We start from the raw sequence: 25,362 nt of genomic DNA, 5'->3' as shown, positions 1-25,362 counted from the left end.
TGTTTATCGTATAAACCATTATATTCTAGTTGGTAACAAAAATATGTATTGGAGAGAAAAAATGATGACGTAATTTTGGGCTCAAGTGACATGTTGAAAACATGAAACAAAATAAGTATTTCTGCCACCTGCTACGCACCGTCACATTCTCTCAGTATTGGACAGTGAGACATGGTACATAAGGGCTTATTTTACATTCCACTTACACCTGATAGATCAAAAAAAGAACCAATTTGAAAGCATTATTAACGTCTGTTAGATTTTCTCTTCTTTCCAGATGTGTTATTTGTATGTTTCTTCTTGGTAAATTAATGAACGTGAATCAAGCTACATATATTATTCAGTTAGATGCAGTACAATTAATAATATATGTCTCACTTGTTCAGAGATCTAAGCAAAGAGAAAATTTTAATTGCTACATCTGACAAAATGGCTTGTCAACTCAGACAGTAAATACCTGAAGTAAGACTAATTGAATACTAGGATAAAGTGTTACTTTTAATTACGAAAATACACTTCCTATCTTTCACCGGTGGCTAGCATCACTGACTTTGTGGCTGAGAGACTGAGTTTGCCTGAAATCAAAATTGTATTGTAGTTTTACAAATGTTCGCTACATTGGGATGTTGACATTCTCAAAGCACAGATATGCCGATGGGAGTTCTGAACTGAACGAGACACGGTCGATCAAGTTCAATACTAATTCAAGGAGACTTACTTTTTGTCTATCTGACAACCACACGAGGATGGCCAATGAGACTTCGGTACATGCCGTATGCAAACATTAAATTAATTAATTACATAATTAACAAAACGAGTAGGTGGTAAGTACACCAGCTTCTACTTACTCGTTGGTTCACCAACCAACAATAAAAAAGCCTATCAGTTTGTTCGAAAAGAGACAGCTCTCCCATTCGCGATCACCAATTTTTTTTATATTTTTTTTATAGTGAATACCTCACAAGAGTCCCAACTGCTCCCGTCTTGAGCCAGTGAGACTATGGCATCCCCGATTGGGGGATGTTGTGAGGCTGAAGGTAATTGGGGAAGTGAAAGAGGAAGGTGGGGAAGTACCTGGCTATTCAGATCTAGTCACTAAATACGGCTAAAGCCATTTGAAGCAACGTTTCAATTCTGAATGGTGGTCTTACACCAGGGCGATACTGGTAGTATCTTCCACTCTGGAACGTGCCGCAAATATATTATATATTATTTTAATTAATTAATTGTGAAATAACACAAATTAATCAAATAAAATTTATTTGCGCACGCCGGGTTCGAACCCGCGACCTTCGGAATGGCAGTCCAATGCGTTACCACTGGACTATGCCGGCCGTCTGGCAATGGCAAGTTGATCCTACAGATCAGAAACATGAATAAACTAACCGTGATGAAATTGACTGGAATATAAATAGAACTCACTTATTAATTATCTCACGGATTTATGAAAATGCAACGAATAACCTATATTTAGCCGTGCATTCTAACTTTTTATGGTTTGTTACAAAGCATTCCCAATGTGAACATAGTCGGTAAAATAAGTAGCTCCGCAAGTCACGTTTGTTGCGTTGTTTATTCCTTTCCTGTCCACACTCCGCGTTGTTTGTGTTCCTTCCAGCTGGATTGACTGGAGTGCACATCTACAACATTGTATTATTTGGACCCACATTCACACATTGCAGAACCCTTAGGGTCCTGTAATGTGAACATCACACGCTTACCTTCGAGCTGTGTTTCTTCTTTTCTATTTTTGAAAACAAATTTTCCAAAAGAGAAAATGCTGGAAGCTTGATAGTTGAATCTGTACATTTCTTAAAGCTGGAAAACTTCTGTGCGCTGGACTAGTTACTCTGAATCTTCAGATTAGTTTTTTAACATCATTAGAGAGCGTATACATGCTTAGGTAATCCCATCTATTTTATTGAGTATATCTTCATGAATTTCACACAACTTGATTAAAGCACTTCAAAAGAGTTCAAATTTGGAAAATAGTTACATTCAAATTGAATTGATCAGAAATCTCAAAAAGCTGATCGATGAATTCTTTGCGACAAATCGGATATTGATTAACAATTCTGTTGGCTTTGTAGAATTATTGCATATTTATAAACATGTTCGCAGCTTTGTGTTTTAAACGATAGTAAATCCATTCTCAATGAGCATTTAAAGTGTCAGTTGGCCATAAACAACAATTTCTCTGCAATTTGCAGCATCCTCTGTCTGTCTGATCTCCGCCTACAATAATGCATCTCGGATGCTTAGACACGAAGACTAACTTATTAATGCATATTAGGGCTGTCACCGTGTCACAGTCACATCACTATAAAACTGATTGAATATAGGTACTTTAGGAACGCTTAGCCTCATTATAACAGAAATATATGTGGCTTTCGTGGTTATTCGTGGAACTGAAAAAAACCTTCCATATTGAGCTCTACTTATTAAAAAATCGATTTTAAATATTTTGGAAATGTTGAAATATTTCACCTCATTTAATGTATTTAAATTAAAGGCAAGACTGGTGCACGTAAATTATCTATATTCTTAAGTTTTATGCTAGCTACTTATAAGAATGAGAGAAAAATTTCTAGGAGGTGACATTGTTTTTGCTAGCTCTGTTCTAACAGTTATAACAGTCTTCATTCCAGAATGTGGGGGGTTATTGCAAGCCCACACATCCCGTAGAGAATATAAATACACATATAGAAGTAAGAAAGTATAAATAAGAATAGATTTTCTAAAAGGCATTCTTTATTTTCTCTTATACTACATTTAAGAGAAAATTATATAATTCACAAATGTAAACTTGGATACTCGATTCTAAAGACAAGGCTTCCATGATAAGGACATTTCTGGAGTTTGTGTTTGGAGTCTGGTGCAAGCATAAGTGTTATTTAAAATAGCAATACTACAGAAAACATTATCTATGTTTTTCGCTTAGTGTGATTGTAAATAAAACTAAGGTTTACATAAAACATTAATATTATTATACTTATAACGCAGTCAGCCCTAATGCCCACGGATGGAAGGTGGCATTACTGACCCTCATATTGCAGCAATTATTGCGCGATGCGCCACGAGACAGGTTTCTATTGTCAAACCTTCAAATACGTAGGCTCTGGCGGAGGATGACATACAAACAATTATGGGAACTTGTTACCTCTGCAGCATCCGATCATCAATCAAACAGTCAATTTAACAATTACAAAGCTTATAGTGTCTTCACTTGAGCGGTTTAAATGATATTATACAGTTTCTTGATAAAATTCATTATTGTTAGTGCGTCTTTTTATTTTTTAATCTGTTATGATATCCAATTAATAGCTAGGTAGATTAAGATATTGAAAATTTTCTCTTTTCCAGGGGTTTTCTGTTATATGGTCGTTTCCCATTTATTTATTATAAACATTGATATTAGAATTTAAATAATAACAAAAAAGTAGTCAAGCTGTGCTGCGACAAGGCAGTTTCTACAGATTCTATCATTTTTCTTTAATTTAATAAACATAACATAAAATCGTTTTGTTGGTAAATTTAGTTCAATTTAACTTTCATTTCAAGAAAATGTCTATCTGTAATGCACTGGTCTCTTCTTTTGATTGTAGCCGCTTCCTTTATCATGTTTCCACTGTTCCTCCCCTAGACTATGATTTTGGTACATTTTGTAGATATCTCAATTTCAAACACACTTGGGCGAGTCCATTTTTAAGAATTTTTTAACATTTTCGAGTATCAGGTCGGTAAATTCAATAAAACAATTGGGCAAGTCCTTTTTATAATTGTCCAAGTCAATGACGATGACAACCATAGTGAAAAAACCAAGATTTAATAATTTTAAAGTACTTCCCGGTAAGATGCCCGGGAAAAAACTGTGAGGAGCTTGTCCATAAAAACTATACCTGTTTACACACAAAAATTTAAAAAAAACTCACACTTTTTCCACATTGATAAATTTTTTTAACAGTTGCTTATACATCAACATCTAATTAAAATGTGTAAAATAAGGATAGGGATATAAGTCAAATTCACGAGCATCCTACTGAATTTATGTGATCAGAAAATAGTGATGCTACAAAAATATCATCTATCTGTCCTGTTAGGCATGAAGAATTCAAGAAATGTCTTTACTTAGACTTTTTGCGATTTTTAATAATAACATTTGGTTTAATAATAAAACCGAGTGTCTAAATTTTTTGGTTGTCATCAGCTTTTAACCCAAATATTATTGTGGTGACTTTAGTTGAAATTTCGTCATTTTTATCTGTTTTCGACATCTTGTTAGGTATATGTATATGTAACAAGTATGAAAATATTTTAGGAGGTTAGCGTAATTTACTTTTAGGTTTTTGTACGAGTGACAATGTTGTCGGTGAAATGAAAGTATTTGACACTCTCGTTAGATCCTTTTACGAAATTGATTCGTTCTCACTGAAAAGATAGTAGATAGGTAGGTATACATTTAGATCTTTTAAAAGATAAGTATCTATCATGTGCATATCTGCACGAATAATTATGACTGAAACCCGCTTATATTAGATAAACACCGAAGCCTCCATCCGCTTAGACTGCACTCAGATGACAATCTGGGCAACAGACACTTATCTGGCGCTTTCAGCATGCATTACCTTGCATTTGCATACTTTCGCCTAAGATTTCCGTTTTCGAACAGGAACCTACCCAAACCACAGCACTCTAATGATCATAAGCCACATAAACACACATGTGCACTGTACAGTAATAGCTTTAACCACACTGGGTTTTAGTGGTCTTAAAACGCAACATAATACGGTTTTCTCTATGTGCTCATATTTTATGGTGTTGTGAGAAAATCACAGTACTCGGTGGTTTTTCATAAAATAAAATAAAACTACCACTATAAATTCCTGCGGGAATGGGATGGTACTTATATGTACCACGTGGCACATATGAGCTGGGCTAAGAATGTGTGCATATTTGTTGTTTAATTCTAAACATTGATACTGGAGACGAAAATTATATATTTTTAATTTACAACTAAGCTCGTGAATCGCTGGTCTAGTACTATCTGGTATGTACTGTTATGTTATGTATTATGATGAAAAAAAGGTTGATTTGTGTACACAAATTTATTGATGGTCAATTCAAGATCAAGAAAAGTAACGCACATGTATCATAGTATAAAGCTGGTGTATATTACGTTTGAGTTAAATCTATGGCTTTAGTATACTTGTAACTTATCTAAGAAATATTTATAATTGTGCCCTTTAAAGTTTGAGTTAAATGTGATATTTTGGAGTGCATTCTTTACGGCAATAGGGTATGTTTACAGTTTTTTTTATTGCAATAATTATTTGAAAAAATATTAAAATTTAGATGGAATTTTTAAATTGTTTTTCTGTAACGATTTAAAATGTGTCTTTTAAGGTTTGCCACTAAAACCGCACGTTTGTTTTTGTTTGTGAATAATGGCGTTGCTGACGTCACGCCCACCATCGCCGGTTACAGCCGTCTTACCAGCCAGTAGCGTTATCTACATCAGAATCACGCTGTGACCAGGTCAAACCGTTTAGGAACATACGATCGTTTTTAAAATCAATAATAATTATAAATAAAAATATTTGTTTTTACATTTTTTTTTCAATGATCATAATCAGAAAAAAATCTTTATATCTTCCGAACATTCATCTAAAAATGGAAATGGTAATTTGAAAAACTTTACAAAAACTAGCAATGAAATTGCAAAATAAGTCGCAAATCGGAAGGTTTTTCGTTTTTAGCATAAAACCTTCTACTACGGACCACAGCTCATAAGAATTCAGTAACATTATTTGTATTGTAGGTTAGTTTATTTTTTGTAAGCAAACTATTCCACACTAATTTTTGTAATATTGTATCTTTAACTAGTATACCTCACTAAACTAAGCCAGCTGGTCAGGAGTACGAGTGTCACTGCTGGCTGTTCACTGATCATACGTCATAACACAATGGGAACGCGGCGAGAAAGAAAGTGAAATGTAGTGGTGAACAAGATTCTATGCTCCCCCTGAAACATCAGAGGCTCTGAAGTGACAGACAGTCGGTCTGCTGGGAACATTCATATCTCTGCGTGCGATGACCCGGAGTCACTAAAAGCGATCGCCTTGGTCACCTTGAACCACTAAACTGATCAATTTTTATTCTGATTTTTAGCATATTACTTAACTTAGCCTTAACTTACTATTAACATATACTACAATAATTCTGATAACAGATTATTTCATTCAAATTCAAACTATTTTCTGGCAAACCCATTGCAATAATTGAATCTCTCAAATATACATATGGTGTTAAAGAACGCACTTACTTTAACCAGTGATTCCTGACATTATTTGGAGTAAAAATTGTACATGAAATTTTGTTCTCCGATGACTTTGATTTTTTGATATTTTTTTTAAGTCTTTAAATTCGCTGGTCGTCCAGCCAAGTAACCGCCTAGCCCCGCACATCGATTCTAGGTGTCCAATTCCTGCCGGTTTTCTAAGTTTTTAGTTGAAAAAAAAAGCATTAAAAATTTCACCGGACTCCAATATTTTCTTATACATTTTTTACTCAAAATAATATCAGGAATCTCTGGTTAAAGTAAGTCAAGTACGTCCTTTAACACCGTGTATAATAAAAAAAATAATTTGACTCTGTGACTCTCAGTCTCCTCCAAAAACGTATAGCCAACCTCCCATTTCTCCTATTTCTCCTGACGATCACTTAGTATGTCTTATTCGAGTTCTGATTCTGGAAAATCTGTAACTCTGCTTTTGATTCCTGAACATGTTGGCATCGTAGGTAGAGATATTGCGGATTTCTTTAAAAAACAAGGAGCATGCAACCATATTGTTACATTGTCCTATCAACATTTTTCCATCTTCAAAGATAGATTCCGCAATGTTTTGGCAGAGTACTGGCATATCTCTAGTCAATATAACAGCGATATACATGTCGCGATACAAAGAACTATCGCATCAAGACCGTGGTTTAAATAATTTCCCCATTTTTTAAAATACTTCACTTATACGAATGAGAATTGGACGTTGTTCGGTTGCCACCCACCTTCGAAGACATCCAACAAATGCATGTGCTTGACTCCCCAGATTGTGCTTCCTGTGGTCTAGAAATGGGAACTTTAATTCACATATTTTTTGGTTGTAAACAAATATCCTATCTTTTATCAAACATTTTCATCTCTTCTTAGTCTAAACTCGATTCCAAACTTCCATATAAAACTAAAATATAAATTGACTTTCCATTTCTACATAATATTAACTGATCACCTGGAACACCATTGAAGGGGAAGTCAAAAATATTTGAAAAAAAACACCCCTGTGGTAAGTTAGGAGTGTGCTGTATAAATATCACTGAAGAGAGAAAAATAAATAAATTCGTTGTTGACGTGTCTGTTTCCTCGAGGTAATGACGACTTTGTGGTATTTCGGGTGAAAATGATGAAACATAATCGTGCAGATTTGTTGCCTTAACGTGATTTATATTTTTTCAAAGCAGTGTTAATTATTTATTTTAATTTCTCAATAGGTGTAGTAGAATCTAGACTGTTTCATGCGAGAAAAGAATATGGGTAATGTGAATGACAATTATATTTAGTAAATTAGTTTCATAGTTTTAATGACGAACGTTATTCATTGATTAACATAATATTCTTAATGCCATGTTTTGTGTTTTAGAAATTTATTTTAAAGTTCAAATGATCAAAGTTAATTTTTCGCAATTTCACAATATTGTGGAAAGCAGCCGAACCTTTAAATAAAAGACTTAATTATTTATAAATACGCAGCTCTGAACACGAAACATAATTTTTTCGTAAACTTTCTACAAAAACGGTTTTAGAAACTGAAATTCCTAAGTAAGTACCTACTTACAAGATAAATTAGACAACATTATAATTTATGTGTCACATTATGTGTCAATCAATGTGTGAAGTATTTATGGCTGGTTTGTTCTAAAAAAGTACTTTTCTTTGGCCATTGTTTATGATAAATATACGACACGAAATTAATTTTTTACTAATAATTGTGGTGGTAGATTGACGTAATAAATAATTTAGAAATCGTGGAGGAGCCGCTACGCCCTTATTTTATACACAACTTACATTTGGATTTGAGTCCAAAATACCCAACAAAACTGAATACATTTTTTTAATGAAAATGTAGAGCAAATAACTAGTACTAATGTGTGCCATTTATATTTATTTGTGTTTTATATTGTATTAAATTGGCGACTAGACAATATAGACTCAAATTTTAATTTAGATATCGTATGTCGGTCATTTGTGATTTAAATTTACGCCCATCAAAATGTTTATTAAATTCTTTTTTTTAAATTTTATATTCAATCGTATTCATATAGTAAATAGAGCAAAATTATGTTTTTAAATAGTTTTATCCTCAACTCACAAATAATATCGATTAATAATATAATATAAAATCATATAATATCGATTTTTTTAATGGTATATTTGTGTGTGATATATTTTATAATTCAAAACACAAATAAATAAGGTACCACACATCCTTACTAGAACTTTACTACACATTTGGATAAAAACTTTTTATTCAGCTTAGTGAAAAATTTTGGCCTCTATTTTAAATTCAATTGATGGGTGGTGGTTGCCAAATATTCCGTGACAAGAAAACGAAAGTGAAAATAATCCTACAGTGGATCTTATACGGAAATAAGCGTTTTTTACAACTTTTTAATAATTCTACATTGGATCTTATACCGTAATAAGGTTTTTTACTAGTTTGTAATAATTCTACATTGGATCTTAAACGGAAATAAAGTTTTTTTACTACTTTGCAATAATTCTGGATTGGATCTTATACAGAAATACGTTTTTTTAGAACTTTGTATTAAACAAAATTTCTGGATATATAGGGTTACTGAAAACCTAATTAATAAAATCATTAAATGTCATTTACAGATTAAAATGTTTTGATAAATTATTAGGTTTCGCGCTACACCCACCATTAAACATCTAAAAACACTAAAAATGTGAATGGGTTTCGAAGCCAAAACATAAACCTCTAATAGTGTTTTTATAAAGTGCTCCAACAATGCTACAATAAATTTAATCTTACTTGCTATCTAAAGTACTTAATTCATTTCGGCAATGTCAATCCACAATCTACATCAATTTTTCATACTTACACTTTTGCAACAAAGTCTTCTGTCAACACTCCGCCTAATTGTGCAATTAAAAAACACCTAACATTTCAGCGATAAAACAAGTTAAAGAAAGTAGTGACGTATATTAACTACGTCACAGAAATATTTTGACGGTTCACACTTGACACAAAAAGCCGCGCGTGTAATGAACTCTTAACGGGCTGCGGTTTTCACCGGACTTATGTGAGCTGGTTTATACCTACTCGACGTTTAGTCACCGACTGATTCTCCTACAGACTACAGGTGTTTTTTCTATTTGCTTTTTACGACAGGTACCTGCCTAGTGCTTAGTTTATCTATCCATCTCAGAATCTACGTTTACGTCGGATGTCACCTATTTTCTAAATTTTAATAAATACCTACCATTAGTTGGATGTACAAAACATGCGGTTAAGGTAATACAATAAAGAGTAGTGAAAGATATTAAAACTTCTCGTTTCTTGGAATAAGAAATTTTTTGCAGCAATTTTTTTTTCAAATTTTTTTTGCCACTGTAGATGTAATTTTCGTTGTTCGGTCTTGAAATGAGAGTTTTATGCAGTTCCTACCTTTCCCCAACCACCACCTTGCTGGAAAACTGTTTGAAATTTAGAACACTTGCAAGAAAATAGTGCAAGTTCGACGGTTTTTGTTTTGAAAACAGAAGAAGGGATCTGACAAGGGGGGTATAACTTCGATCGAAAATAGGTACCGAAATATTGTGACGTCATATGATTGCCTAACTATATCCACCAATGAAAAATTATGAAAGTCTATGAAATAAACTTTCAGAGTTTTTGATTGGTGGATTGTATAATAAGTAGAATGAGAATTTTACTGTCTATATATTGGCATTTCTATGGATTTTTGGGTCGAATATGTTTCATACAAAAACTCCGAATATATCGATCTAGTGAGTGATTTATTTATGAATCGTACTCTCATGAAATTAAGTTGTTAGTATTGTGTATATAAATAGTCTTATTTTAAGTAGGTAATAACTCGTAAGAAGAGACACAATGATAAGTGATTTGTCATCCCATTTTTCTTCTATACCTTATTATTTCCTACATATACTTTCGAAAAATTCCATCAAACACCATTTCGTTATTTACAGTCCACTTTTAAGTTCATCTGACGCTCCACAGGTGAATTTGTATGCAGTTTCGGATGCAGCACCCGTTTTTAGTATCTCGTTAATGATTATTTTTATTATTGGCATCTGTTTTTTCTTCGTAACTCTTAAAATTTTATTTTCTCCTTGATCCTACATAAGCTATCTAAAATGGCTTAACAGATAAAATACAAAATTATAATGTTAATTTAAAAATTCTAAATTTAAACATAGGATTTAAACTCTCTTCTTCACGATAGAGTATTTTATTATATTATTTGCTTTAACATAGTTGAAATTTTTTTTAAATTTTTTAAAATTTGATAATTTACTTTCACAACTGAAGTCTACAACAACTAAGTAACGGGTAAAAATCATCAAAATATTGATAATTTTTTTTCTTCTTATATTGCATACAATCATTCCACGGATAGTATGTAAATGCACATAAAAATCGGTTAAATACCATAAGTTTACAATTTAATTATTACCTACCTAAGTATGTAATAATTAATAATGTTTTACAACGAATTCTCTGTGCCATTATATGGCGCTACGCAAATCGCCCACATTCACCGCGTAACACTTCCTAAATATTGTATTGAACAATACATTACAGATCATTATGCAGCAATATAATGAAAGTGGAAGTTTCCTTATTAAACCAATGATATAAGGAATCATTGGTTGATTAATATTCAAAAGAGGCGACGAGAAACAGAAATGGAAAAATCCTATTGTTATATAGAACAATATACTACAACAAGAGAGCTTTGCAATAAAAGGTTACGTGATATCGAAGTGTCGAGTGAAAGGATGTCTAGGTACCTCCACATTTATACATGTTGAGCTGACTTCAACATTTTAGAAGGAAGCATAATTCTTGAATTTTATTTTGTTGTCTCGATTGAATGAATGAAGTGGTATATTGAAAATGGAAATTAATCCACTTTCCAATACCCAATCGAGCTGAAACTCAGCAGATAGATTTGTTGTCAATGTCAATGCATTATATCAACTTGCTGGCAATCACGCCTACATACGCGGACATTATAGCAGTTAATATACAGAATATATGTTCTTCCTACCCAACTGGAATTTGGCTCAGTTGTTAGCGCTGTTGGCTATAATCCCTGGGTAGGAAGGTACAGTCCTCGGTCATCGTATGACAAAGTAGGTACCTACCTATAATATTATATTTTAAATAAACATAACTTGTAATTCTTAATTGGAACTGATTTGTCAAGAATACATACTATTTTAATTGTTGAAATTTGCATTAATTATGAAAAATACGCAATAATCTATTAATAATAATCTAGAAAATAATCACCTGTGCCATAAAATGTATTCCAGCCGATAATTTAATCGATTATGGAAAAAAGAGTTCCGTAACACTCGGTTAGAAATGCATTTCCACATTTACCGAAGATTTTAAAACATCTATTTTAAGCTACACCAATGACCGCCGCATTCGATAGAAAAAGTGAAAGTACAGAAATGTAGTATAAATCAGTTGATATTGAAATAAAATATGCCAAGATCAATAAGAATGGAAGCGCCGGAGCGTTGTATTATAGTGTCTAGCTAGTTCATTACCACGCTGAGATTGCATTTTTATTACTTATTTTTTCAAATTAGACTGTTATTGTTATAATGTGTACGTGTTCGGTAATTTGTTGTAATTTGGTGGATCTTGTCTTGATTTTTGTTCATTTTCTCGCCATATTTTATTAAATTTATTAAATGTTGTGTTTTGATGTTCTAAATTCAAATAAAAATAAAATATAATAATTAAAATAAATAACTTTGTTTGAATACCACTTTATTGGATATATTTAAAACCAACCGGTTTCAGTTCAACCCGAACCTTCATCAGGGTTAAGAAAAACATACTAGTGTACTAATATGTTTTTATTAACCCTGATAATTATGTATACCCACAAAGTGTTTGCTACAAGGAAAAAAAATAGAATAATTGTAGATTCCCTAAATGTGCAAAATCGCCCAACGTGGGCGATTTAAGTACTTTGGTGGGCGATTTTATGTGATTTTAAACACTTAATTTATTTTAAATAGTGTAGATAATTTTGTTTCATGCAATTTAAAGGTTCGTTTCATCAAATTCCAAAAGATTTCGTGACAAAATATTTCTTTCGAATCTGACTGATAAGAATTAGAAAAAGATACGGTCACATCTAGGACTCGAACCCAGGTCCCTTGCCTTGCCGGGGCACCGCTCTACCAACTGAGCTAATGGGACCCTATCTCCTTCGGTCACATTTAACTGTATCATACTTCGAATACGAACTACCGAAATTGTCTTGATTTTTCTCACCGCACATTTTATTGGCACCTATCTTTATGTATGATCGTCCCGAACTAAATGCAATCTAGACAGCGTCTTTAGATAAACATATCATAGTTTCATTTTAATGTGCGACATCTATTGACTTTTCTGCAAGTCTAGGATGAATATTTATTGTTTGGAATAACTTAATGAGTAAAACCTCAAATTGTAATATTTAATTATTGAAGACAATATTAGCGATCAGTTGGTAGAGCGGTGCCCCGGCAAGGCAACGGTCCTGGGTTCGAATCCTATATGTGACCGTATCTTTTTCTGATTTTTCTGTTTCAGATTTTCGTTTAAAAATCGCTAATATTGTCCTCAATAATTAAATATTACAATTTGAGATTTTACTCACTAAGTTATTCCAAAAAATAAATATTAATGTATAAAGTTGGCCACACTGTACTGTACACCTGTATAGTATGTGTACGGGTACAGTGCGGCCCAAGCGTGCTTGTATTAACCTGGATGCTCATCAGCTGTGCCCGAATGAAAGCTCCCAGCCATTGTTCTGATAATACCATCTGATTAGCTCCACGACACTTTGCTGGGGAATTACTAATACGGTAAGGAGACGCAGCGATGCTGGGGCCACCGCTTAATGATCAGATGTGAACACCACTAATACGGTAAATTACAGACTATTTGTCTTAGATCTTTATATCTAATAAGAAACTTATGTTGAGTTTCACATTACACCATCACGAGTGTTTGTAAATTGGCGCACAAGATTCACAACTACTCTCAACCGTCAGGAGCCAGTGAGACTATGGAATCCCCAATTGGGGTATGTTGTGAGGCTGAAAATAGTGGGGGTGGGGAAGTACCTAGCCATTCGGATCTGGTCACCAAATACGTTAAATGCCATTTCAAGTAAAGTTTCATTTCAGAATGGTGGTCTTACACCAGGCTGATACTGAGAGTATATTCCACTCTGGAACGTACCGCTAATGTACTACATATTATAATCATATTATAAATATAATCATACCTACCGTCATTGATTACACAGATAGTGAATACGCTCCACATTAAATCTTCCAAAACATTAGAAAATTGCAAGTAAACACAACATAAAGTGTCGAAGTAGTTAAATCACTTCATCTTCGAAATATTCAATCAGTTAGATTTTTAAATTATCGTGTGTGCTGTGCAGTGCTGTGTTTTAAAAATATTAAAATAACAATTTTCAACTGGTAAACATACCAAACGCGCAGGCGCATTATCAGTCCGTCATTACTATCGCCATTGGTCGAAAGTGTCGTCACTTTTGAATAGTGCTAAACAGTTTGCGGGAAACAGGCGTTTGTGTATAAACTAACTACGAATAAAGTTAACATATTTTTAACTCTTTTTAAATAAATTTTAATATGGATTTAAACGAGAACTCTCTTAACTATATGACCAAGGCCAAGGATCTACTCTGTTCGCTGATAAAAATTATTAATGACCCCGGCAACAAATTTACGAAGGAGCAAATGGGTAAAATTACCCCGATAACAACGGATCTGTTAGGAACCACAGGATTGATGGCTGTTCGTATGGGAATGTTGGAAGGAGAATTGTCAACATTAAAAAGTGTAACGGATACTCAGTCTATTGTTACTAACCCGACAAATACTTCATCTTCAATAAATGATTTGCTCGCAGAGGCCGAGGAAAGAAAAACCCGGTCAAAGAACATTATTTTATTTAATGTTCCCGAAAGTATTTCAGAATCAACAACAACAATTATTAAAATGGACAGCGATAAAGTAGTTTCAGCGATTAGTGATATAAATAATGAATTAATACCGAGTGTGGTTAAGTCGTACAGACTTGGTGTAAAAAAGTCCAACAAAATTAGACCGATTAAGGTCGAATTCAATGACTCTGTCTCGGCTCGTGAGGTTTTGACCAGGAACGCAAAACTGAAAAACGGTATAAAGGCCAGCAACGACCAAACACCATTGCAGAGGACTCAACTTCTAGATTTACGCCAACAACTCGAGACGAGGAAGAACAACGGTGAAACCAATATAACTATCAAATATGTGAACTCTGTACCTAAAATTATTGAATGTGCGCCAAAAAACTGAAACAACAAAAAATAAAATGCTACTACCAAAATGTGAGAGGGATCCGCACTAAACTTCCCATGTTGCTGACTTCGGCGGCAACTATCAGCAGTGATATCTTCATTTTAACCGAAACATGGCTCGACTCAGGAATCAATTCTGCCGAATTAGGCTTCCCTAATTTCAACATCTACCGTATGGATAGGAATTCTAAAACAAGTGCCAAAACGAGAGGAGGTGGTGTAGCCATTGCTATCTCAAAAAATCTCAGTTCTTCAAAAATATCCACAAAAAACACATCCATCGAGCAACTATTTGTCAATGTGAACACTTCTAGAGGTAAAATAATAGTGGGATGTGCATACTTACCTCCGAATTCTGATGTCCAAAGCTACAGCAATCACTGCGACGAGGTTGAATCAATTTGTGCTAAATATCCTAATACTAAACTACTTCTAGTTGGTGATTACAATCTGCCACATTATGATTGGTGTAATATGAATTCTGTCAATTCTTGTTCTAATGTTAATATTCGTGTTATTAGAGATATGGCACTGTTCTTAGGTCTAACACAGTGTAATAATGTTCATAATATAGGAGGTCGTACGTTGGATTTGGCACTGTCAAATGTGTCTGACATCTGTGTTGTGAGAAGTACCGAAATTCTATTACCTGTCGATGTTTACCATCCACCACTAGAAATATGCATGTCTAATCTTAAACCAATTCCTATCGTAAAAAAGGTAGTAGAAACTCGAAATTTCAAAAAAGCTGACTATGTTAAAATTTCAAATTTCCTTAAACAGACTGACTGGTCATTCTTTGATAGCGACGATGATATTAATGTACTCCTTAAAAAATTTTACTTCATCGTTAATTCTGCAATTGAACAATTTGTTCCTTTAACGACTTACAGAGAAACTCTATACCCAAAATGGTTCTCAAAAGACCTGATAGACTTAATTTACCTCAAAAAATTATCTCATAAGAGATTCAAACAAAGTCGCCTGGCCATCGATTATACTGCGTTTCAAAAATTGAGGACAGAGTGTAATAAGCTCTCCGCAAAATGTTACAAAAATTACATTAGTGATGTCGAAGGCTCTATCATGGACGACTCAAATTTCTTTTGGAAATATGTTAAATCCCAAAAAGAAAATGGTACTTACATACCTAGTAGTGTGTCATTCGATTCTAAATTATCCCAAAATCTTCAGGAAACTGTTAATCTTTTTGCTGATTTTTTTAGCGGCGTTTACATTAATGCAAGTGAAGACAGCAATATTTCGTGCTTTGATTTGGTTGAAACTCTTGATATATCTGACTGTAATGTAACCATAGACGATATTATATCTAAGCTGAAGAGTCTTGATTCCCGAAAATCCGCAGGACCTGATAATGTTCCGCCCAGGTTTTTAGTAAATTGTATGCATACATTGTCATATCCTATTCATAAGTTATTTACAAAGTCACTCTCATCAGGTGTATTCCCGGACCTTTGGAAGTTTAGTCTTTTAATGCCCATTTTCAAAAAAGGTAATAAGAGCGAAGTAACAAATTATAGGCCAATATGTATAATGTCTACTTTACCCAAACTTTTTGAAAGCCTAGTACTAGATAAGTTGATATCCCGAATCAATCGAACCATCTCTCCCCTTCAACATGGATTCATTAAAGGTAGATCTACTCTTACCAATTTGATATTGTACACGAATGATATTGTTAATGCCCTTAATGCATCACATCAAACTGATTCCATATATACTGACTTCAGTAAGGCATTTGATAAAGTAAACCACAAAATATTATTACGTAAACTAAAATTGTTGGGAATAAGAGGGAGTATGTTGGAATGGTTTAAGAGTTATCTATTAGGAAGGTACTTAGCAGTCAAGATAGATTCGTTTACTTCTTATACATTTGCTGCCTCGAGCGGAGTACCACAGGGATCTCACTTGGGCCCAATATTATTTTGTTTGTTTATCAATGATATTGTTAATATTTTTACTAATGTTAAAGTCCTGTTATTTGCCGACGATCTGAAGATATACAGAATAATCAAAGACGATGACGATCGCGCAATTTTGCAGTTGAACCTTAATAAACTATGTGCGTGGTGTTCTGTCAATGATTTGCAACTAAATTTAGGTAAATGCCAGATTATCAGTTTTTACAAAGGCAAAAATCCACTTAATTTTTCCTATTTTATGAATGGTGCTAATCTTCTTCGTGTATCACAGATTCGTGATCTTGGTGTTATATTCCACGAGAGTCTACAGTTTAACGAACACATCGATGAAATAACAAGCGATGCGATGAGAATACTAGGTTTTATTTTGAGAATGGGAGCAAATTTTAAAAGTATGTCAACATTAAAACATCTGTATTGCTCGTTAGTACGAAGCAAATTAGAATACAATTCCACCGTATGGTCACCGTACTACAAGGTCCATTCTCAATCATTAGAAAAGGTACAAAATAAATTCCTTCGGTACATTAATTTTAAAATGAAAATTCCAATCGAATTTATAAATTACAATAACTTGCTTGCTGAAACTAAACTTCTTAAATTATCTGATAGAAGAGTGTTAATTGATTTGCTATTTTTATTCAAAATTATTAAATCTTTAATTGACAGCCCTAATTTGTTGGAACTTATTTGCATTAATGTTCCTGCTAGGCAAACTCGCAGTAAAGATACTTTTAAATTTAACAAGAACCTCAACACTAATTATTCTATTTTTTCACCAATTCCTAGAATTCACAACCTTGCGAATAAATACTGTGAACTTATTGATATATTTGGTTTTGACAATTTTGTGAGCTTTAAAAGGCAACTTATTTCGATTCTATCGGCTAATAATTAACTTTTATAGCTTTAATAATTTTATTACATCTTCTCCCATTCGAAACCTTTCAAGTAAATTATATCCATATTTGTTTGTTTTTTATTTGCTCTACTATACACTTATAATTGTATGCATATACCTACTAACTACTTTTTATACATAACACTATGTTCCATCTCAGATCTTATTATTTCTTATTCATGTCGATATTGCTAAATTCTATTAGTTTTTGCTTTTTACAGGTGCAACTCTTATTTTGTTATTTTTTTTTTTTTTTTTTTTAAATCTCTGTTATAATGTTCTTTACCTCACGAGTAAGTTACACTCTAATTTATATTGGTTTATCGATTTGTTAAACACACAATTAATACTGGGTTTAAACACACCCACTTACTTACTTTTTATGTTGAACTTTCTTTTACTTACTATTTCATGCTTGGGTATATTTTATATTGAATCCATCTTATTAGTGTTTTGCTAATTTGCACAAAATTTTATTATATGTGTTGCTTTCTTACAATTAACTCCATTTATCTTCTTATGTTCAATTATTGTAATCAATGTAAATGTATATTTTCATGTAAAAGCCCATTAGGGCGTAAATAAAATAATAAATAAATAAATAAATAAATAAAATATTATTTTTGATTAATCATTTGTGAAATAGCACAATTAATTACGCACGCTGATATTTGAACCCGCGACCTCCAGCATGCTAATCGAGGGTCTTACCCCTCGATTACGGAGGCCGTCAATAATAATAATTACTTTGCATTTAGTTTATCGCTTTTAAAGATTTTAAATAAAGACCGTTTCACTAAATTTGCTATCCACTATCCATGGGATAGCGTATCATTTTCGATTTACGATTTGCTGGTTCGTATTTGAACCTTTAAATAGTGGCTATGTAATGAGGTGTATTTTACTATTCTCTTGATTTATTTATTTACTAAGCCCGAGTTTACTATTCGATACTTGAACCTATGAATACTAGCTATATATCGGATATGTTAGCCGAGTATTCTACCTATTGCAAGTATTTATTTGTTTATTTATTAATATACGTTATCCTATGGATTACCTATCAAGAGGATAATGAAATACCCCCATATACGATAAGTTAGCCGAGTTTTCTACGTATTGTGAATATTTACTTATTTATTTACTGTCTGAAGTCCCCGGCGTTGCCCGGCCTTTCCGGAGTGTTTTCTAAATCAGACCTAGACAGTGATCTTTCTATTGATTTTCATCAATTTAGTAGTAATAAATTGGTATATAAGTCAAACAAACAAGTCCGCCCGGTGTCCGCTCGGCCGCCGGCCGCCACGGACAATGTTCTTTATATAAATAGTATATGATGGATAGTTATCCGGAGAATGGTGGAATTTAAAGAGAGGGCATTATTGGCTTAAAGTCAAGATGTCCCCTTTTAATGGAATAACCTTCGCTAAACGTTGAACTGTTACGATGACGCCAACATAGTTTTTAGCAAGTCGAAACTATATATACAAATGTGAGATAATGTAAACCTTAAATATTGATTTACACTTTCTACCACGTAAGTATTGCAATAAGCATTATAGTTTTAAATTTATGATAGCCCCTAAAATAATAACAAGCGCTATGTCAAAAAATGACGGAGAAATGGAGTTGAGTCACTTTAATGAATAATTTTCCTTAACGTTCACTCAGTGTTGATTGGTGAAAGCAGACGCAGGGTTGTCACAAAACGGGAAACAAATGAAAAAGAGTTAATAAATAGGTACACACAAATTACATCATCATTATTACGAGTCGTATCCATTTCTTTGGTGGGTTTTCCAAGTTGGTAAGTCAAACGCTTTGAAATGATAAGCATTGCTTTCACTTTTGCCAGTGTTTTGAATTTAGTCAAATCACAAGGAAAAACATTATTTATTGTTTGGGTTTATGGTTTATCATATTACTAAATATATTATTGATGAAGAAGTAATCACACCCGTGAGAGATAATGTAATTATGGTTATAGCACATTCGTTTATTCTAAATAAGATCCTGACCAAGCCTTTATTTATTTCAAATACACCCATTTATAATGTTCTAAGAATACGAGTAAAAAGGGTAGTAAAAACTATGTTTTTAAAATCATATGCTGTCAAGAAACCTACACATTTTACTATGTCCAATAACATGCTAGAAACCCCCTTTAAACATAGTTAATACGAGTAAGAAGGGTAAAAAAACTATGTTCTTAAAATCAGATGCTGTAAGGCAACCTACATATTTTACGTTGTCCAATAACATGCTAGAAACCCCCTCAAAACATGGTTAATGAGAGTAAGAAGGATAATAAACACTATTTTTTTATAATCAGATGCTGTCAAGAAACCTACACATTTTACGTTGTCCATTAACATGCTAGAAACCCCCTTAAAACACATTTAATACGAGTAAGAAGGGTAATAAAAACTTTTTTTTTAAATCAGATGCTGTCAAGAAACCTACACATTTTACGCTGTCCAATACGATGCTAGAAACCCTCTAAAAACACGGTTAATACGAGTAAGAAGGGTAGTAAGAACTATGTTTTTAAAATCAGTTGCTGTCAAGAAACCTACACAGTTTACGTTTTCAAATACGATGCAAGAAACCTCTTTGATTCACGCTTCACTTTCATTTTCCATTTTCTAAACTACATGTTAACGACAAAAGTTTGACAGAGTAAACTTTTGATGTTGGCGTCCAAGAGAAGGCCAGTTATAATAATAATAATGGAGATCATCAAACAGATGTTTTGTATTTTTTTTTATATAGGCATCATTCATCTTGAATGCCCGCTCCATTTACGGGGACAGCCATATAAAGATGACAGTCTCGTCTAATCATATTTTCACCAAAGTAGGTACCTACCGAATTTAATTGAAAGGCGTTTTAATTATTTCGGGGAGTCCTAATGCGGCCACACCGTCGGCAAACTTAATATGCAGCTGTGAGATACAGAATACGTTAATTTACTTTTAGAAAGTTAAAAATCACCAAACAGACATCTTCTAAGTGACTAACAAAAACGTTACTTTGACTAATTACTCAAACACGGAAGCATTAAATAAATAACCCAAAATTTTAATAATACGCCATTTAAACTTTAAAATAAACTTTTACATACCTTGTTATTTATTCCTTCCTTTGATATCGAATGTCTTAATTAAACGTTCAGTTTAGTAACTTTATTTAAAAGTTGAACACACACCTTCCCACCATCATAAAAAATGTTTAATTTTACCCCACGAAAAACACCCCTTGAAAGTCGTTTTATAGGCACAAATTTTTCAAATAAAAAAAATAAAAATATGCACACTGTTCACATAAAAATTAAGATAGATTTTATTTATTTTTATTTTATTTTTGCACACACTGCATATGTTGAAATATTTTTTAAATTTGGTGAATTATTTGAAAATTTCAATGCTCGGTTCGTTCGTGTTTGAAATTCGAACGATTTCTCTATGATTCCGCGCGGGACTGCGGCGTTCGTGGTTGGCTCAACGACGACGAGATCACGTTTGATCGGTGTTGCCAGGAATGAGAGAGTTCCGCGCAACATGGCCGCGTGGGGAGAAAGAAAGGTGGTGGTGGAAAGTGTCGAGAAAGGGTATGCAACTGGTGTGATTAATCAGGGGAATTGTTTAACGATTTTGTTCGTTCAGCGGTCAATTTAAACCAATAATAATTAGAAGGTGCCATTTGTCAAACCGACAGACTTCTCGATATTTATTTATTTACGCCCTTAGGACTTTAAATAAAACAGATTTTAATAAATTACATTACTGCATTCAAATCAGCACATTAATAATAAAATATATATTAAAAAAAAAATATGGGAAAAAATTAATCGACACAACAAATAGGTACAAAGAAAACATCCTACAGTAAACAACAAAATTCAATTAACAGTAAAATTAACATAAAAAGTATGTTTTTCTGATTTAAATTATACTTTGAAATAAATGGATATATCAACGGAACTGAATGAATTTCCAACCAATGAAGCCTATGGATGTTCCATGAGAGAATGAATTAAATAGTTAGTTTTTAAGAATACACAAAAAAAATACAAAAAGAGAATATTCAAACTGTGCTGTGACCTATTTTATTTATTATTTGGGTCAACGATATTTTTAAAATCCCTATTAAAAAGATATTTCATATGCTAATGATACAGCGATATTAACTGAGGGTTTAAACTGGAACGAAACTCAGAAAATGGCTGAATAAATAAAAACAAATAAATATCATAAGCTTGATCAAAAATTGGTTCAGTAAAAAATTTATTCTGGCAAAATACTGACAAAACATTATTTGTAGTACCCGTCGCTCAATAAAAATGCTGTCGCTGAATTTAAATATAAGTATACCTTCTTATAAATGTAATTTAAAATCAAATCTTTGTAAATCTGACTGGTCTGTAGGTACTTACTATTAAAACTAATGTACAATACCTTGGTGTAATTATAAATAGTAACATACAGTAGAAATTAGAAATCAATGTAAGAGTAACAATGTAACAGGTTAGGAAAATGATTATGTATTTTTGTTATATTACGAAACTTTTAAAATTTTAGACTATTAAGATCAATTTATTTTTCCCTATCTCAATCAGTATTGCAATATGAATTTGTTGGCTGGGGTGGTGCTTTCAAAATATTGCTCTTGCCATTAGAAATGATTTTAAATAAGGCATATTTTATGATTACCCCACTATCAGATTATTTCAAAAATTTTAAAGTCCTTTTATTACAAAATATTTATTAAAATATTGCTGTTTTACAAATCCACACAGATTATTTCATCAATGAAAACACATTTTTCGAACAGCAATAAACCAACTGTTCTTGACTCTATAACTAATCCGTGTTATAACACCACTACGCCCAAAAAATTACAAATATATTGGGGTGAAATTGTTTAACCAATTACTGGTAATATAAGATTAGAAAAAAATATACAAAATTCAAAAGTACAAAAAAAACATTTCAATAGTATTTCACAAATATTACACTTCGTAAATTTACTCAACAATAATATTAAATTTCTTTTTCTCTTCTTAATTTTTCTTTTCTCTTTCATTATTATTATCTATTATTTTCATATCTAATATCTGTATATAACAGATAGATATATTTTCTTTTTTGTTCAAGAGAACAAAAAAATAAATTAGCATGAGCTCTTTCTGAAAAGTTTTTAAAAAAAAATATGTTAAATTTTTTTACCTTTGTACATTTCTCTGATTTTTGACACGAGCCTGATGTGAGGCTGATGAAATTGAATTGGGGTAGAGTTGGGAAGAACCTGGTTATTCAGAACTGATCTCATTACGGTTAAAGTAGACATATTTTTTGAACGGTCCCAAATTGAACCAGTGAGAATATGGTTTATCCAATTCGAGGAAAGTGAGTCTGACGGAAATGGACGGATGAAGTGATGATGAAAACTTTGGAAGTTCCTGGTTATTCGGATCTTGTCCGATAACATAACTTAATTCATTTAAAGCATCTTCAATTAATATTTCAATTTGTGGTCTCTTACCAGAGCAGTTCTAAGAACTTCAATACAATTATATGAAATAACCCGTAGATACCTATTTCCAATTTTATTTGTACCTTCTAAATTTGAAAGGCACCGACAAAAGCATAAGCGGAATACGCAATTATTATTCAGTGACATTAAACCTAGGAAGTAAAATAAATGCATAAAAAAATGCCGTCTATCAAACACCTTTTTGTGGAACAAGTGGGTAAGCACTTAAATTACATAGGATATTTCATAGTTTGATACCTATCAACATATATTTTAGTCCAAGTAAAAGCAGGTTTTTCTTTGTTCTTATAACTAGATATATATTATACATGAATAAATTTTTCTCATAAGTAGTTTTTTTTAGCGTTTGGTATTTTTTCTTTTTCATTGTCTGTTATCTGATCGTTTGAATTATGTATCTAGTTAATGTCTTTGTGGGTTGAAAAGGGGACGAAATATTTACCAGTATTTCCGTTAAAAAGTTATCTTTTTTTTAATTTATATTTTATTTAGAAAAAATAATTTTACATAATTTACAGAATAAATAGTAAGTTTTAATAGCAGAAGCGTATTTATTATTTTCTCTTATACAATAATAAGTAAAAACCAAAATTTCCTCTGAAATCCTAATATTTGTACGTAGGATATCCATCTACGAAATTACAAGATATATTATGTAAATTACATTTTTAAATTTAAAATAAAGAATTGTACAATTTTTCCAAAGAAACCTCACTAAATGGCAATTTTTTTTCAAACATTCGTTATGAAGGTAGGTTTCATAATAGCAAAAAAAACGAATAAGAAAGTTCAAATTAATACAAGAATCTACATTTGAAAATGAATCTTAACTGGAGAAATAAAACGGCTACCATCTTAAAACGGAAACGGAACGGACAAAAAAATTTACTGACAGACGAAATGCAAAACGGTCTAGTTAAAAGAGGACTTTGCTACTCTCAGTTTTAGAAATTAAACCGAGTTATCTTCTACTTAAATTTCTACCTAATGCAGACTTTATGAACCAAGCTTTTCACCTCCTTGCGGTCATACTCTGAATAAAGAGACCTGAAACCTTGAGGTGATTTCGCACAAAAACGGCGTTATATAAATCATCAAAATATTATTATTATTTACTATAGGCAGTGAGTACCTACCCACTTATTTTCCGGATGCTTATGTTAGGGGCATCTTCACGCGCTCTCCAACGAGACATGTATGTTATTCATAACAATTTAAGTTACGAAGAAAAACTGTAAATTTTAATTAATTACGATACATTTATGTTAATAAAACAATCCGAATAATCTAATCAGCCATTACATAATAATTTATTCCTTCATTCGTCCTTGAGAAAAATCTTAATAAATTATCCAATGACATTCTCTAAGATAAGCTCTTTTGTTTTATTTCTATGACCTTATATTAATTAACATTCTACAACCTAATCTTATTTTACTTTTGTCTATGGCTTATATACCTACTTGTATGAATATTATATTTAGTTACTCTTTGTATCGCACTAATGAGAGTCCACCACTTTTTTCCACAGTTTTTTTGGCTAGGTTTATTGATAAGATCTGAATAACTAGGTACTTTATAACCTTCTCCTTCTCCTCCTTTTCCTCCTTTTCCTCCTTCTCCTCCTTCTCCTTCTTCTCCTCCTTCTCCTCCTTCTCCTCCTTCTCCTCCTTCTCTTCCTTTTCCTCCTTCTCCTCCTTCTCCTCCTTCTCCTCCTTCTCCTCCTTCTCCTCCTTCTCCTCCTTCTCCTCCTTCTCCTCCTTCTCCATACTTCCATCCCCTCCATTTTTCTTTCAGCCAAATAAGGGTTTCCAGAGTTCAAAATATAATTGAGTGTTGGTACTTTAAACTACGTTATTAAAGCGATGCACCACGTCTTGTAACATTTGGAATCGGCCCGCTAACAATAACACTCCTTATGTAGATGGCAATAAGGTTTAAATTCCCGCTTAACACCATCCGTCTGTTTTGAATTATGCAAGAAAAAACATGGCCAAAAATGTGGTTTATTTAATTTTGCAAAGTTCAGGCATAAATATTAAAATGTTTTACGATAATTTTTTAATAACTCAATTTGCCACAATATACAATAAAACCACATCCGAGAAAGGGTTCGTAAGTAGGATATGTTGAACTTTAAAGCGGTTTTTATAGTCCTGATATTTATTTTTTTCTAGGCTTGAAAAAAATTTGATTATTTGAAAGGCCAATATGTGTTCTCTAAAACATCTAAAATATTTC

General features: G+C 32.5%; 1 protein-coding gene across 1 annotated transcript in view; it reads right to left on the bottom strand.

Moving 5' to 3' along the window:
- The window catches only part of LOC149415400 (uncharacterized), a 39,941-nt gene extending 15,051 nt beyond the window's left edge, over window positions 1–24,890 (bottom strand). The window contains exon 1 of the mRNA XM_089642210.1: window positions 24,697–24,890. Within this exon, the coding sequence (XP_089498336.1) occupies window positions 24,697–24,890 (194 nt within the window). The remainder of the gene's footprint in view (window positions 1–24,696) is intronic.
- Window positions 24,891–25,362: the final 472 nt, after the last annotated feature.

Source organism: Hesperophylax consimilis, chromosome 18, assembly GCF_061612785.1.
Source record: "Hesperophylax consimilis isolate HC1 chromosome 18, BYU_Hcon_1.0, whole genome shotgun sequence".
NCBI lineage: Eukaryota > Metazoa > Arthropoda > Insecta > Trichoptera > Limnephilidae > Hesperophylax > Hesperophylax consimilis.
Note: the sequence above shows the minus strand (reverse complement) of the source record. Positions and strands in the feature narration are given on the sequence as shown.